At 40.1% G+C, this 15772-nt stretch overlaps 1 protein-coding gene across 1 annotated transcript; it reads right to left on the minus strand.

Moving 5' to 3' along the window:
- Nucleotides 1-287: 287 nt before the first annotated feature.
- Nucleotides 288-9933, minus strand: LOC127752644 (uncharacterized). Its single transcript, XM_052278049.1, has 2 exons — nt 9303-9933; nt 288-421 (listed from the first exon to the last, which is right to left on the minus strand). Exons 1-2 carry the CDS (start codon nt 9931-9933, stop codon nt 288-290), a joined length of 765 nt encoding a protein of 254 aa, XP_052134009.1.
- Between the last annotated feature and the right edge of the window lie 5839 nt (nt 9934-15772).

The raw sequence follows: 15772 nt of genomic DNA on the forward strand, positions 1-15772 counted from the left end.
TATACCAACCAGGACTAAAGTGGTGATTTTTAGTCCCCAACCAGGACTAAAGATCCTCGACCCACTGATAGGGGATGAACCGGGAGGCCTGTCAGTGTGTCGAGAATCTTTAATCCCTGTTGGTGTTACAAACCGGGATAAAAGATCGTAGAATGGCTGTGGGGTTTTTAACCAGGGCTAAAGATCATTTTTAGTCCCGGTTCTTTTTTAAACCGGGACTATTGTGGTTTCGGGTCAACCTAGCAAAGATTCTCCAGTAGTGTGTTTAATTATAAATTGCAAAGGATTTAAGTGGCAAATTGTGTACTATTGTTCTCCTGATCTAGAAGCATTGCATCAATGAGAGGTTCAAGTTGTAAACCGTCTTCACCGTTGTTTCCATTATCAATCAGCATCGGTTCATTGAAATTAGTTTTGCCAACTGTTTGTAACAACATCAAATGTATAAGGTCTTTGCAATTCACAAGGAATATATATATATATGTTGAGCTGGTGAAAAATGCAACTACTTTTTAGGGAAAAGCCGGTCATTAGATGCAAAAGCTATTTGCACATAAGGTATAGGGTAGAAATTTTGTTAGGCATATTGCAAGTTCCCACTACATATATATGGACAATCTTTACAAAATTACTCGTACAATTGTAATATATACTATTCTAGAATTGAATAATAATTAACTCAGATTAATTATCTGCAGCTTGTTGAATTCAGAGTACTATTAAAGCACGAATTCTATTCTAGTTATCACTTGAGTAACAAAGCTATTGAATAAACAAAATTTCGGTTTGAATAATTTTCAAGATGCACTTGGCAGTTCTGTTGGAAGGTATATTCTTGTTGTATTAACTATGTCCCCCATGCATGCACAGGTCTTGCTATTAGCTCAGTTCAAGACGTTGTAATAGAAATATACATTATATTATTTGATGAACTTAATTGTATGTATAATCAGCTGTGGCCAACCATAAAATGCACAGAGGAAAATGGAATTGAGGACTAGCTAACAAATAGTTCAAATAAGTATGTGTATATTATATTTAGGAAAACCTAATGTACCTTTGCATTGAAACACATATGCAGTTTGTGAAGTCCTACTGTAGCAACTGTATATGCAGAAAGATTATGCAAAATTTGGTGGACACTGATCAGAAAAATTCCGCATTTACTTTAGCCTACTTAATCTTTGGATTTAGAGGAGTCTCAGTGTGTAAAATAAATATTTAATAATAACCTTTCTGTAGGTACACTTGCATTGCTCTGTATATGCTTGTTTCATGCATGACATAGTATATATTATGAAATTACAGGAAGATAAAATTGTCCTTACACTGTACTATACACTAATTCAAAATATCCCAATGGGAAATATAGAGAAATTTAACTTTAGAGCTGATTTTTATAATAAGAAGGAATTTTTTCCCAAAGATGTTGATTAGTAATTTAATTACTCGGTAGGCAACAAAAAGATTTTTGTTTTGTAAAAAGAAAATAGACATGTCAGATCTATACCTATGGTGTAGAAGCTCACGTAGGGATAGACAGTTGTGAAGTTGATCCTATGAGACAACTGTTCGTATTCGTTCGATAAAATGTCAACCATAAATACACCCAGCTCAGTTCGAACTAAGATTGAGTTGGGATCGTCTATGAACCCGACGACTCTTGGCCTAATCACGACATGGTTATACTCGTCATTATCAATTTTAATCAATAGCGGGTGTCAGGGAATGATGTTGCTATCCTTCTTCTCCTTGGGACCAAACTTCCGGGCTAGCATTAATACAGCCTCCATATCTCATCATCGGAGTCCGAATCAAGAACTTGGTGATATGATTGATTTGGCCGCATAGCATCGAGATGGAGAGCAGTAACTTCTATCTCTAGGTGGCATAACCATCTTCGCAAATGTCTTCGATGGAGAAAAGCTTGGTGATTGGGCCCATCATGCCTACGAAGCCAAGCCACCCATCTTCCATGGGTAAGACGAGGAAATCTCCGGGAGATCCACCGGTGTTCTAAGTAGCGCTAGGATGTTGGTATCCAACTCAAATTCAATGATTTGGGTCCTCCCCTCTACCAGCCAGTAGATGGCGTAGTCGAGCATAGCGGGTTGCTCGAGGTCACGAGGTGCCATGTGTGAAGTAGACACGGTATGTAGCTCAAATTATATTTGATGGTGTTAACAAATCATATATAAAATCAAGAGTATGTATATATAGTATTATATAAGAGAGACCTGATATAATCGGATAGGCCATCTTCAAAGTCTGAAACCCTTTGCTTAATAAGGACCAGCTTCCATGAATTGCCTAGCACATAGTGCTTCTTACTTTGTAAAGTGCATAATATGTAAAATGCAAAAGCACACATATTAATTAGAGTAAAGTGCTTCTTACTCTGTAATTCAGGTAGCATCCAACAAAAACAACAGATAACTTTAAATCATCCAGTTCAAAAAACTTTTAAAGCCATCCTGCTTATTTGCTTAGCCAAATTAATCTCGGTTATTTGCTTCATCACCTCAGCAACCATTGCCACCTAGAAGAACATGTAGAGGATTAATAGCCCGATTAGCTTATTTCAACTGGCAAGCATTGATGCATATCACCTTTATGTTCATTAATGCAAAAAATTCATCATAATAATTACTCCTGTAGAAAATTATGGAATCCATTGAAAAAGGTTTTGTTTTGTGTGATTTACATTTTCTTAGGAAAATTTAGACAACACCCATTTTATCTTTTATGGTGGAGGAACACACATTTTTTCTATTCCCCGCTATACAAAACACAGGTCGAGCATCACAATCTTGCACAGGTCCCTGGTGGATGCGCCATGGGTGTAGTTGCGCAGCATCCAGAGCTGGAGGATGTACCTGGACACGGCGGTGTGTTGCCAACGCCGCTGCTCTTTGGGACGATGATGCTCAGGTTGCTCGTGAACGTTGTCGAAGACGTCAGCGGGCACCAGGATCTCGTGCAGCTCGTTTGTCTTGACGTTGAAGGTGATGATGACGTGCAAGATGAGGTGCCATTAGAGGATTTAAGCTAAGTACTATGAACAGTTTTCTTATTAACAAGGTGAATCCCCCCAAATACAGTATAAACAAATATGATAAAATAAGACACTAACGGGAACTTTTAGGGTAAGTATTGTGTGCAGTTTTTCTAATAACACAAAGTGACAATTTTCTGCGGAAAAACTAATATGGCTCCTTATTAGTAGTAAAGAACATACTCCCAAGCTTATCACCTCCAAAAAAAACTCATGCAGAGGCACTTTTGTAGAGGTCCCCTCTAAAATCAAGAGTTTTAAAGTGTAGAGACACTTTTTAGAGGCATTTTAAAAATTGCATTGAACATTTTTACTCCAGAGACACTTTAGAGACATTTTTAGCAAACTTTGTTAATTCTTTATCGTAGAGGCATATTTTTTGGCATAATGTGAAAATGGTGAAAACTAGAGATTCTTTTTTGGAAGATGGTGAAGTACCATATATGTCAAAACAATGTATATTTGTCCCTTGATGTTGAAACCACTGGTGTCCCCCACCAGGAAGTGGATGGCGCCTTCAACGGTGGCACTCGGCATGAAATTGAAGTTGCAACTGTGGCCTCTAATGGAATATACCTTTCTTTCGTTTACGAGCTCTAGACTCACACGCATATGTGGTCTATGTTGCAGTCATCCAGACAGAAGTAGGGTAAGTCGTGAACACGGTAGTGATGTGGTGCGTCGTTGATTGACAGTCACAATCACTAGCACAGGCATGTTCTGATCTATTGCAGCTGCAGATCCTGGTGGTGCCGCAGCTGTCGTCATTGGTGAAGTAGCATCTAGGCATGGGGTTCATGTCATGGTTGTGGGTGAGAGAGTCCTCCCCTCCCAACCAATTAATGGTTTGCATCGATAGGTCCATAAAATGCCTTTACACATTAAGTGAAAACTTGAGATTTTATTTTCAGAAGAAGCTGAAGTCCCATTTACGTCAAATTAATGCAAATTAATTTGTGTCTTGATGCTGAAACCATTTGTGTCCCCTTCCCTACCACCCACCCAGTGGACGGCTCTAGCAACTATGGTGCTCGGCATGAAACAAAAGTCGCAGCCGCATTTCATGTACTTTATCTCCCACCAGTACTCCATCATCTCCGAGCTCCAGAATCACGTGCTGATGCGGTATAAGTTGCACTTGTCCGGGTAGAAGCATGTTAAGTTGCGAACGTAACTATGATATGGTACTAACTTGTACTGTGTTGGTGCAACGGCGGGTGAGGGGACACGTGTGAAATAGACATGGCATGCAGCTCAACTAGTTTTTCATGGAGTTAACAAATCATATATAAACTCAAGAGTATGCATGTACATATAATATTATATAAGAGAGAATAATATATATGCTGCCTCACACCTCAAATAATTAGAACAAGCAAATTTATTCAACAAAACGAAATCAGCAGAGCACAATACACTTAATTCATCAAGCCCCGTTAACTATGTGCAGGTGAAAAACATATAGTGTTTGTACTTGCTGAAAAACAAAAGAAAATAGGTATCTGAGATTTATACCTGTGTTGTAGAAGCTCACGTAGGGATAGACAGTGGCGAAGTTGATCCTCCGAGACAATTGTTCATACTCATTCGATTCAATGTCAACCATGAATACACCGAGCTCTGTTCAAACTAAGATTGAGTCAGGATCATCTATGAACCCAATAACTCTTGGCCTAATCACGACATGGTTATACTCGCCGTTATCACTTTTAATCGCTCATGGGTGTGAGGGAATGATGTTGCTATCCTTCTTCTCCTTGGGACCAAACATCCGTGCCAGCATTAATACAACCTCCATCTCATCATCGGAGTCAGAATCAAGAACTTGGTGATATGATTGATTTGGCCACATAGCATCGAGATGGAGAGCAGTAACTTCTGTCCAGGTGGCATATCCTTCTTCGTGAAAACCTTGATGATTGGGCCCATCATGCATGCGTAGCCAAGCCGCCCGTCTTCCATGGGCAAGGCAAGGAAGTCGGGGAAATCCACCGGTGTTCTAAGTAGCGCTAGGGTGTTGGTATCCAACTCAAATTCAACGATTTGGGTCCTCCCCTCTACTCGCTAGTAGATGTCGTAGTCGAGCACAACGGATTGCTTGAGGTCACGAGGTGACATGTGTGAAGTAGAGACGGTATGTAGCTCAATTTATATTTGAGGGTGTTAACATATCATATATAAAATCAAGAGTATGTATATATAGTATTATATAAGAGAGAACTGATATAATCGGATAGGCCTTCTTTAAAGTCTGAAACTCTTTGCATAACGAGGACCAGCTTCCATGAATCGCCTAGCACATAGTGCTTCTTACTTTGTAAAGTGCATAATATGTAAAATGCAAAAGCACACATAGTAATTAGAGTAAAGTGCTTCTTACTTTGTAATTAAGGTAGCATCCATCAACAACAACAGAACTTTAAATCATCCAGTTCAAAGATTTTTTAAAGCCAAACTGCTTATTTGCTTAGCCAAATCACGGTTATTCGCTTCATCACCTGTACAACAATTGCCACCTAGCAGAACATATAGAGGATTAAGAGCCCGATTAGGTTATTTCATCTTGCAAGCATAGATGCATATGACCTTTATGTTCACTTAATACTCAAAATTCATCATAATAATTATTCGTGTAGAAAATTATGGAATCCATTGAAAAAGGTTATCTTGTGTGATTTACATTTTCTTAGGAAAATTTAGACATCACCCATGTTATCTTTTACAGTGGAGGAACACACATTTTTTTCTTTTCCCCGCTATACAACACACAGGTCAAGCATCACGATCTTGCGCAGGTCCCAAATGGATGCGCTATGGGTGTAGTTGCGTAGCGTCCAGAGCTGGAGGATGTACTCGGACACGGCGGTAAGGCCGATGCCGCTGTTCTTGGGGACGACGATGCTCAGGTTGCTCGTGAACGTCGTCGAAGGCGTGAGCGGGCACCAGGATCTAGTGCAGCTCATGTGTCTTGAGTTTGAAGGCAATGATGCTGTGGGAGATGAGTTGCTAATAGAGGATTTAAGCTAAGTACTGTGGGCTGTTTTTCTTATTAACATGGGTGAACTTCCCCAAATACAGAAAAAACAAATATGATAAAATTTGACACTAACGGGAATTTTTAGGGTAAGTACCGTGTGCAGTTTTTTTTTTTTTAAATGCAAAGTGATAATTTTTGGCTGAAAAACTAATATGGATCCTTATTAGTAGTAAAGAACATACTCCCAAGATTATTATTTCCAAAAGAAACTCATGTGGAGGCACTTTTGTAGAGGTCCCCTCTAAAATCAGGATTTTCAAAGTGTACAGACACATTTTAGAGATATTTTAAAAATGCCTAGAACACCTTTCCTCTAGAGAAACTTTAGAGACATTTTTTTCTGACAGGAGTCAGAGCAGGATGCTCCGCAAGGCGTAGTCGGGCAGGTCAGCCAGCTGCAGCTCCTTCTGTTGCTGCTGCTGCTCGCCGTCGACAACATCGACAGGGACAACACTGATCTCGGCCATGGTGATCAGGGGCTAGCTCAGATGAGAACGAACTCGATCCGATGAGTGATAGTTTGCTGGAAAGCGATCGATTTTGGTGAGGGGTGAAGTGAAGAGCAGAGAGATGGATATAGAGAGGATGGGAGTGAGGGGTGCCGTGACGCCATGGCGAGAGAGACGCGAGACGCATGCGTGCACAAAGACACACGCGGTGGGAGCTCAGTCTGACGCCGAAAGCACTAGCATTCGTCCTGGCCGAGGATGACGACGACGGCAAGGCTGCTAGCGCCATGCCATGTGATGACGCAGCAATGCTGCGTTTATCTATCTATTTCACTTTTTTTCAATCCTTTTCTCAACTGCTAAAGTGTTCTTACAGTACATGTGACTGACTTGGCTGTATATGGAGAATTGGAGATACGGAGATGTGCGTGGTTCTATCAACCGGTAGAAGAATGTTCTAGAAAATTTTAGTTTCTGCTAATCTACGTGCCCGAGGTGATTTTAGTTTCAGCTAGATATATACAGTGGTAATATCCTGCCATTTTGTATGGGCATAATTAGGCAAAATTTTCTATAGGACACTCGAATTTTTTGTAATTTGCTAGTGTACATCGCAAATACTTGTAATTTGTTGGAAGATACTACAACCATTATTTTATTATTTCTAGTCCAATTGGAGAGATATTTTTTTAAAAAAAACAAGAATGCCTCTCCGGCCACAGGTTTGTAACCTAGGACTGAGTAAAGAAGAAATACAGTATATGGTAGTAATGTACTTGGTTTAAGGCAGATTGAGAGTTGCAAAATAAACATTTTAATTTTTTTGTGAAAATTTGAAAAAGTTACGAAATATACTCGTGGCCGCCAACCTAAGGTTTTGGACGGGATCGGATCGAGTAGAGATGGCATGGTATATTCAAACAAACCAAGCTGAGTAACCTGTGCTTCCTCGAGGGCAAATTCATCTTTTCAACGTAGTTTCTCTCTTTAGATGGTTCAGGAATAATAAAATAATGGTTACGATATCCTCCAATAAAAGTAACAGTTTTCTGAAGATATCCTGCAGCCGTGGCACCTTTTTCGATACCCACCAGCAAATTATATCCTGTAATAACATTTGCTATATAATAACGGTATGAGATCGAGTAATTGAACGACGGACAGCTGGAAAAGGATATATGTTTTGATGCTTATTAGTATTGTTAGGTGATAAGCTAAGTGGTCGCAAGATATAAAACTGTGTACGTTATCTTGTACCAGCCGTATATAAAGGACAAGATCTCTATATATATATACAATATACTCCACAAAAATGCATTTTATGATCTATACGGCTGTTTTACTAGCTGAAGATATAAACAGTCCAGCATTATCGTAGTTACTGCAGAGGTAAACACAGTTGCCAGTATGCCATAAGCTGATCACATCTCATTGTATATATACATAATTAAATGCAGGTAAACATCATCAGACTCCCGAACAATCACACTGGCTAGATATATGCCCGACGTACACGCGCGCTGGACAGATGCGTAACTCGATCACACTGCTAAGGAAAATCGATCAATTTATTTTGCTTCAATTAGATGGCCTGATGAGAAGACAGCCACGCTCAATCTTGATGCCTGTGAAATAAGATATATAACTAACATCATGTATATCAGTTATAACAATTGATCCCAAAGTTCACACATTTACTGTTTGTGGCACAAAATAATTTCTCCATCTACTTTGATGTAAATATTTTTTTAAAAAATATGAGATATTGAAATGCTGCTAGTATACCATAGGCTGATTGCATGTCAAAGTACACATATGAAAGTTAATGCAGGTAAAAAACACATGACAATATAGGTTTATTAATTAAACGAGTTTACAACATTTCTGACAGTTTAACTACTGAATGTGCAATAGCCTGGTTAATAGCTAGCCATGCGGAGAAATCTTGAATGTAGGCCCAATCTTGATTCCTGTGTAATAAGATATAAATAACTATCATCAGTTATCAATTATAAAAATTAATCCTAAAGTCAGTCCACACATTTACTGTTGTTCCAGAAAATATTTTTTCCATCTACTTGATGTAAATATTTTGTTTAAAAAAATATGACATAGTGAAATGATGTTGTGTTGCTAATGCATGGAAAAACCATTTCTTTTACAGAAAAAACTGAAGTCACATATATGTCAAATCAATGCATATTAATTTGTGTCTTGATGCTGAAACCATTTGTGTCCCCTTCCATACCACCCACACCCAGTGGACGGCTCTAGCGACGATGGTGCTCGGCGTGAAACCAAAGTCGCAGCTGCATTTCATGTACTTTATCTCCCACCACTGCTTCATCTCCGAGCTACAGACTCACGTGCTGATGCGGTATAAGTTGCACTCGTCCGGATAGAACCAAGGTAAGTTGTGAACGTAACTACGATATGGTACTAACTTGTACTGTGTTGGTGCAAGGGCGGGTGAGGGGACACGTGTGAAATAGACATGGCATGCAGCTCAACTAGTTTTCCATGGTGTTAACAGATCATATATGAACACAAGAGTACGTACATATAATATTATATAACAGAGAATAATATATCATATACTGCCTCACACCTCAAATAATTAGAACAAGCAAATTTATTCAACAAAATAAAATCAATAGAGCACAATACACTTAATGCATCTGGGCCCGTTAACTATTATCCATGTGAAAAACATATAGTGTTTGTACTTGCTGCAAAAAAAAAAGATATCTCAGATTTATACATGTGGTGTAGAAGCTCACGTAGGGATAGACAGTGGCAAAGTTCATCCTCTGAGACAATTGTTCGTATTCATTCGATTCAATGTCAAACATGAATACACCCAGCTCAGTTTGAACTAAGATTGAGTTGGGGTCGTCTATGAACCCGATAACTCTTAGCCTAATCATGACATGGTTATACGCATCGTTATCACTTTTAATCGCTGGTGGGAGCGAGGGAATGATGTTGCTATCCTTCTTCTCCTTGGGACCAAACTTTCGTGCCAGCATTAATACAACCGCCATCTCATCATCGGAGTCGGAGTCTGAATCCGAATCAAGAACTTGGTGAAATGATTGATTTGGCTGCATAGCATCGTGATGGAGAGCAGTAACTTTTATCCAGGTGGCATAACCATCTTCATAAATGTCTTTGATGGAGAATACCTTGATGATTGGGCCCATCATGCCTGCGTAGCCAAGCCGCCCGTCTTCCATGGGGAAGATGAGGAAGTCTGGGAGATCCATCGGTGTTCTAAGTAGCGCTAGGGTGTTGGTATCCAACTCAAATTCAATGATTTGGGTCCTCCCCTCTACCAGCCAGTAGATGGCATAGTTGAGCACAGTGGATTGCTTGAGGTCATGAGGTGACATATGTGAAGTAGACACGGTATATAGCTCAAATTATATTTGATGGTGTTAACAGATCGTATCTAAAATCAAGAGGACATATATATACTGATATAATCGGATAGGCATTCTTCATAGTCTGAAACCCCTTGCATAATAAGGACCGGCCAGCTTCCATGAATCGCCTAGCACTTAGAGCTTCTTACTTTGTAAAAGTGCTTAATTTGTAAAGTGCAAAAGCACACATATTAATTAGAGTAAAGTGCTTCTTACTTTGTAATTCAGGTAGCATCCATCAACAACATCAGATAACTCATCCAGTTCAAGGAATTTTTAAAGCCAGCCAGCTTATTTGCTTAGCCAAATCTCGGTTATTCGCTTCATCACACCTCTGCAACCATTGCCACCTAGCAGAACATGTAGAGGATAAATAGCCCGATTAGGTTATTTCAACTTGCATACATAGATATATATCACCTTTATGTTCACTTAAAACTCAAAATTCATCATAATCATTATTCCTGTAGAAACTTATGGAATCCATTGAAAAAGGTTTGTTTTGTGTGATTTACATTTTCGTAGGAAAATTTAGACAGCACCCATTTTATCTTTTATAGTGGAGGAACACACATTGTTTCTTTTCCCCGCTATACTACACGCAGGTCGAGCATCACGATCTTGCGCAGGTCCCAGGTGGAAGCGCCATGGGTGTAGTTCCGCAGCGTCCAGAGCTGGAGGGTGTACCCGGACACGGCGGTGAGGCTGACGCTGCCGTTCTTGGGGACGACGATGCTCAGGTTGCTCGTGAACGTTGTCAAAGGCGTCAGCGGGCACCAAGATCTCGTGCAGCTCGTGTGTCTTGACGTTGAAGGTGATGATGCCATGGGAGATGAGGTGCCAGTAGAGGATTTAAGCTAAGTACTGTGAGCAGTTTTCTTATTAACATGGTGAATCTCCCCAAATACAGAATAAACAAAAATGATAAAATATGACACTAACGGGAACTTTTAGGGTAAGTAGTGTGTGCACTTTCTCTAATAACGCAAAGTGATAATTTTCTGCTGAAAAACTAATATGGTTCCTTATTAGTAGTAAAGAACAAACTCCCAAGCTTATCACTTCCAAAAAAACTCATGTAGAGGCACTTTTGTAGAGGTGCCCTCTAAAATGAGGAGTTTCAAAGTGTAGAGACACATTTTAGAGGCATTTTAAAAATTGCATTGAACATTTTTACTCCAGAGACACTTTAGAGACATTTTTAGCTAACTTTGTTAATTCTTTATCATAGAGGCATATTTCTGGCATAATGTGAAAATGGTGAAAACTAGAGAATTTTTTTTTGAAGATGATGAAGTACCGTATATCTCAAGACAATGTATATTTGTCCCTTCATGTCGAAACCACTAGTGTCCCCCACCAGGCAATGGATGGCGCCGGCAACGGTGGCACTCGGTATGAAATTGAAGTCGCAATTGTGCCCTCTAATGGAGTATACCTTGCTTTCTTCTACGAGCTCTAGACTCGCACGCAGATGTGGTCTATGTTGCAGTCATCCAGATAGAAGTAGGGTAAGTCGTGAACACAACAGTGATGTGGTACGTTGTTGATTGACAGTCACAATCACTAAAACCGGCATGTTCTGATCTATTGCAGCTGCAGATCATGGCGGTGCCGCAGCTATCGTCATTGGTGAAGTAGCATCTAGGTATGGGGTTCACGTCGTGGTGCTGGGTGAGAGAGTCCTCCCTTCCCAACCAATTAATGGTTTGCATCGACAGGTCAATAAAATGCCTTTACACATTAAGTGAAAACTTGAGATTTCTTTTACAGAAGAAGCTGAAGTCACATATATGTCAAATCAATGCATATTAATTTGTGTCTTGATGCTGAAACCATTTGTGTCCTCTTCCCTACCACCCACTCAGTGGACGGCTCAAGCGACGATGGTGCTCAGCATGAAACCAAAGTCGCAGCTGCATTTCATGTACTTTATCTCCCACCACTCCTTCATCACCGAGCTCCAGACTCACATGCTGATGCGGTATAAGTTGCACTCGTCCAAGTAGAAGCAAGGTATGTTGCGAACGTAACTATGATATGGTACTAACTTGTATTGTGTTGGTGCAAGGGTGGGTGAGGGGACACATGTGAAATAGACATGGCATGCAGCTCAACTAGTTTTCCATGGAGTTAACAAATCATATATGAACACAAGAGTACGTACATATAATATTATATAACAGAAAATAATATATCATATGCTGCCTCACACCTCAAATAATTAGAACAGGCAAATTTATTCAACAAAACACAATACACTTAATGCATCAAGGCCCCGTTAACTACAGCTTGCTGCAAAAAAGAAAAAGAAAAAAGATATCTCAGATTTATACATGTGGTGTAGAAGCTCACGTAGGGATATACAGTGGCGAAGTTGATCCTCTGATTCAATTGTTCGTATTCATTCGATTCAATGTCAACCATGAATACACCTAGCTCAGTTCGAACTAAGATTGAGTTGGGATAGTCTATGAACCCGATAACTCTTGGCCTAATCACGATATGGTTATACTCATCATTATCACTTTTAATCGCTGCTGGGTGCGAGGGAATGATGTTGCTATCCTTCTTCTCCTTGGGACCAAACTTCTGTGCCAGCATTAATACAACCTCCATCTCATCATCAGAGTCGAAGTCTGATCCGAATCAAGAACTTGGTGATATGATTGATTTGGCGGCATAGCATCGAGATGGAGAGCAGTAACTTTGTCCAGGTGGCATCACCGTCTTCGTAGATATCTTCGATGGCGAAAACCCTGATGATTGGGCCCATCTTGCATGCGTAGCCAAGCCACCCGTCTTCCATGGGGAACACGAGGAAGTCCGGGAGGTCCATCGGTGTTCTAATAGCGCTAGGGTGTTGGTATCTGATTCAAATTCAATGATTTGGGTCCTCCCCTCTACCAGCCAGTAGATGGCGTAGTCGAGCACAGCGGGTTGCTTGAGGTCACGAGGTGACATGTGTGAAGTAGACATGGTATATAGCTCAAATTATATTTGATGCTGTTATCAGACCATATATAAAATCAAGAGTATGTATATATAGTATTATATAAGAGAGAACTAATATAATCGGATAGGTCTTCTTCTAAGTCTGAAACCCTTTGAATAATAAGGACAAGCTTCCATGAATCGCCTAGCACATAGAGCTTCTTACTCTGTAAAGTGCATAATATGCAAAATGCAAAAGCACACACAACCATTGCCACCTAGCAGTACATGTAGAGGATAATAGCCCGATTAGTTTATTTCAACTTGCAAGCATAGATACATATCACCTTTATGTTCACTTAAAACTCAAAATTCATCATAATAATTATTCCTGTAGAAAACTATGGAATCCATTGAAAAAGGTTTTGTTTTGTGTGATTTACATTCTTAGGAAAATTTAGACAACCCCCATTTTATCTTTTATAGTGGAGGAACACACATTTTTTCTTTTCCCCGCTATACAACACATAGGTCGAGCATCATCATCTTGCGCGGGTCCTAGGTGGAAGCGCCAAGGGTGTAGTTGTGCAGCGTCCAGAGCTGGAGAATGTACCCGGACACCGCAATGAGGCTGGCGCCGCCGTTTTTGGGGACGACGATGCTCAGGTTGGCCTCGTGCACGTTGTCGAGCGCGTCGGCCGGCACCAGGATCTCGTGCAGCTCGTGCGTGTCCAGGTTGAACGCGACGATGCCGTGCGAGATGAGGTGCCAGTAGAGGATTTGGCCAATGAGGACGTTCTGCCGGCCGTCGATCACCGATGACATCTCGGTCGTTGCCACCTTGATCCTCTGGAACGTCGCTGAGTTGTAGATGAAGGCGGTGGAGCGCTTGGTGGTGGCGTTGCTCGAGACGAACACCACGCGGAACAGGTGTGGGTGGAGCTCGTCGTGGCCCCCCGCGGCGGAGACCACAGCGGTGTTGCTGAAGTATGATGGCCCGTACTCCGGATGACGATCTTTACAAACGCATGATGGGCCCAACCATCAAGGTGATAATAACGCAAAGTGATAATTTTCTACAGAAAAACTAATATGGTTCCTTATTAGTAGTAAAGAACATACTCCCAAGCTTATCACTTCCAAAAGAAACTCATGTAGAGGCACTTTTGTAGAGGTCCCTCTAAAATCAAGAGTTTTGAAAAGTAGAGACACATTTTAGAGACATTTTAAAAATGCCTAGAACACTTTTACTCTAAAGAAACTTTTGAGACATTTTTAGCATATTTTTTAAAATTCTTTCTCGTAGAGGAATCTTTTCGGCATTGTGTGAAAGTGGTGAAAACTGAAAAAAAATTCAGAAGATGGTGAAGTACCTTATATAACAAATCAATGTATATTTGTCTAGTGTCCCCCGCTAGCCAGGGCACAGCGCTGGCCCGGTGGCACTCGCGGCATGAAATCGAAGTTGCGGCTGCCTCTCATAGAGTATACCTTGCTTTACTCCTTAGTCTCCAAGCTCCATAATCAGACGTAGATGCGGCCGGTGCGTGGTGGGGACGTCTAGGGTTTCGGGCTGTTTTCTTTTTTAGATTTTTATTTTTTTCCGAAACTATTTTTGCATGCGGTTGGCTTAGGTGACAGCATGCGAGAATCCTATTTTCGCATGCAGTTGCGCTACCCGCATGGAAAAATGGCGATATTCGCATATGCCTGGGTACAAACGGGCCAAAGGCCCATATGCAAAAATTTGTTTTGGCCAGTTGGAAAATTCCTTTTTTTAGTAGTGCTAATTAGTATCTATCATCATGCAAACATGCATACATATATCACTGTTATGTTCACTAAATACAAAAATTTCATCGTAATAATATATTATGTGGAAAATTATGGAATGAACTAAAAAAGGTTTGTTTTGTTTGATTTACTTTTTGGGGAAATTTTAGAACACCCATTTTATCTTTTACGGTGGCGGAACACACTTTTTTTTGTTTTCTCGGCTATACGGCACACACCACAGAGCGCACACACAAAAACAAATAAATACTTAACTAGCTCGTTAGCTTAGGGAAGCAAATAGAAGCTCGTGTAGGGATATATAGTGGTGAAGTTGGTCCTCTAAGATAGCTGCTTGTATTCTTTCGATTTTGTGTTTATTATGAAAACACCCAGCTCGGCTTGAAGCAAAATTGAGTTAGGATGCTCTACAAACCCAGTCACTTGTGGTCTAACCACGACATGTTTATACTGATCGTTATCAGTCTTATCCTTCTTCTCCACACAAGACTTGCACTCCAGGAAAAAAAACAGCCTTCATCTCATGACCTGAGTCGGAGTCCATGTCCCAATCAGGAACTTGGTGATAGGAATCATATGTGCGCATAGCGTCAAGGTGGAGGATTATAACTTGTGTCCTTGCGTTGTAACCATCTTCATAGATGTATTCGATGACCAAAACCCTGACGATTACGCCCATCTATGTGAAAATCTCATGTTCAAATTCATCGTACATAGGGAGCAAGAAAGAAAAAATTCCGACAATTTTATACTCTTTAAACTATTATATTTCTTTAGGGCTAAAATATAATGAATTTGAGGTGAGGGCTTTAGAAATATATGTAATATTATTGGAAGAATATGTACAGTTGTTCTAGAATTTTCAGTGATATTTATTAGTTGGTTTACATACAAAGAAATGTTGTATGCACAACATATGGCCCCTGGTAAATCTCCCCATGTAAAAAGAAAAAACAAATATGATAGAAACTATAACTTGAGGATAGGCTAAGTACTGTGTGCTTTTTTTTAATTACTAAGAGTAAAAATATTTTGCTTCCTAGCTAAAAAAAATAAGAAAAGTTATGTATGGTTCCAA

Source organism: Oryza glaberrima, chromosome 10, assembly GCF_000147395.1.
Source record: "Oryza glaberrima chromosome 10, OglaRS2, whole genome shotgun sequence".
Taxonomy (NCBI): domain Eukaryota; kingdom Viridiplantae; phylum Streptophyta; class Magnoliopsida; order Poales; family Poaceae; genus Oryza; species Oryza glaberrima.

Excerpts from the sequence above, each read along its gene's own strand:
- LOC127752644 (XM_052278049.1), bottom strand. The coding sequence starts at position 9,933 with ATGTCACCTCATGACCTCAAGCAATCCACTGTGCTCAACTATGCCATC. Across the intron at positions 422-9,302 it reads CGTGAGCTTCTACACCACAT|TTGGCAAAACTAATTTCAAT; the intron begins GTATAAATCTGA and ends TGTTACAAACAG.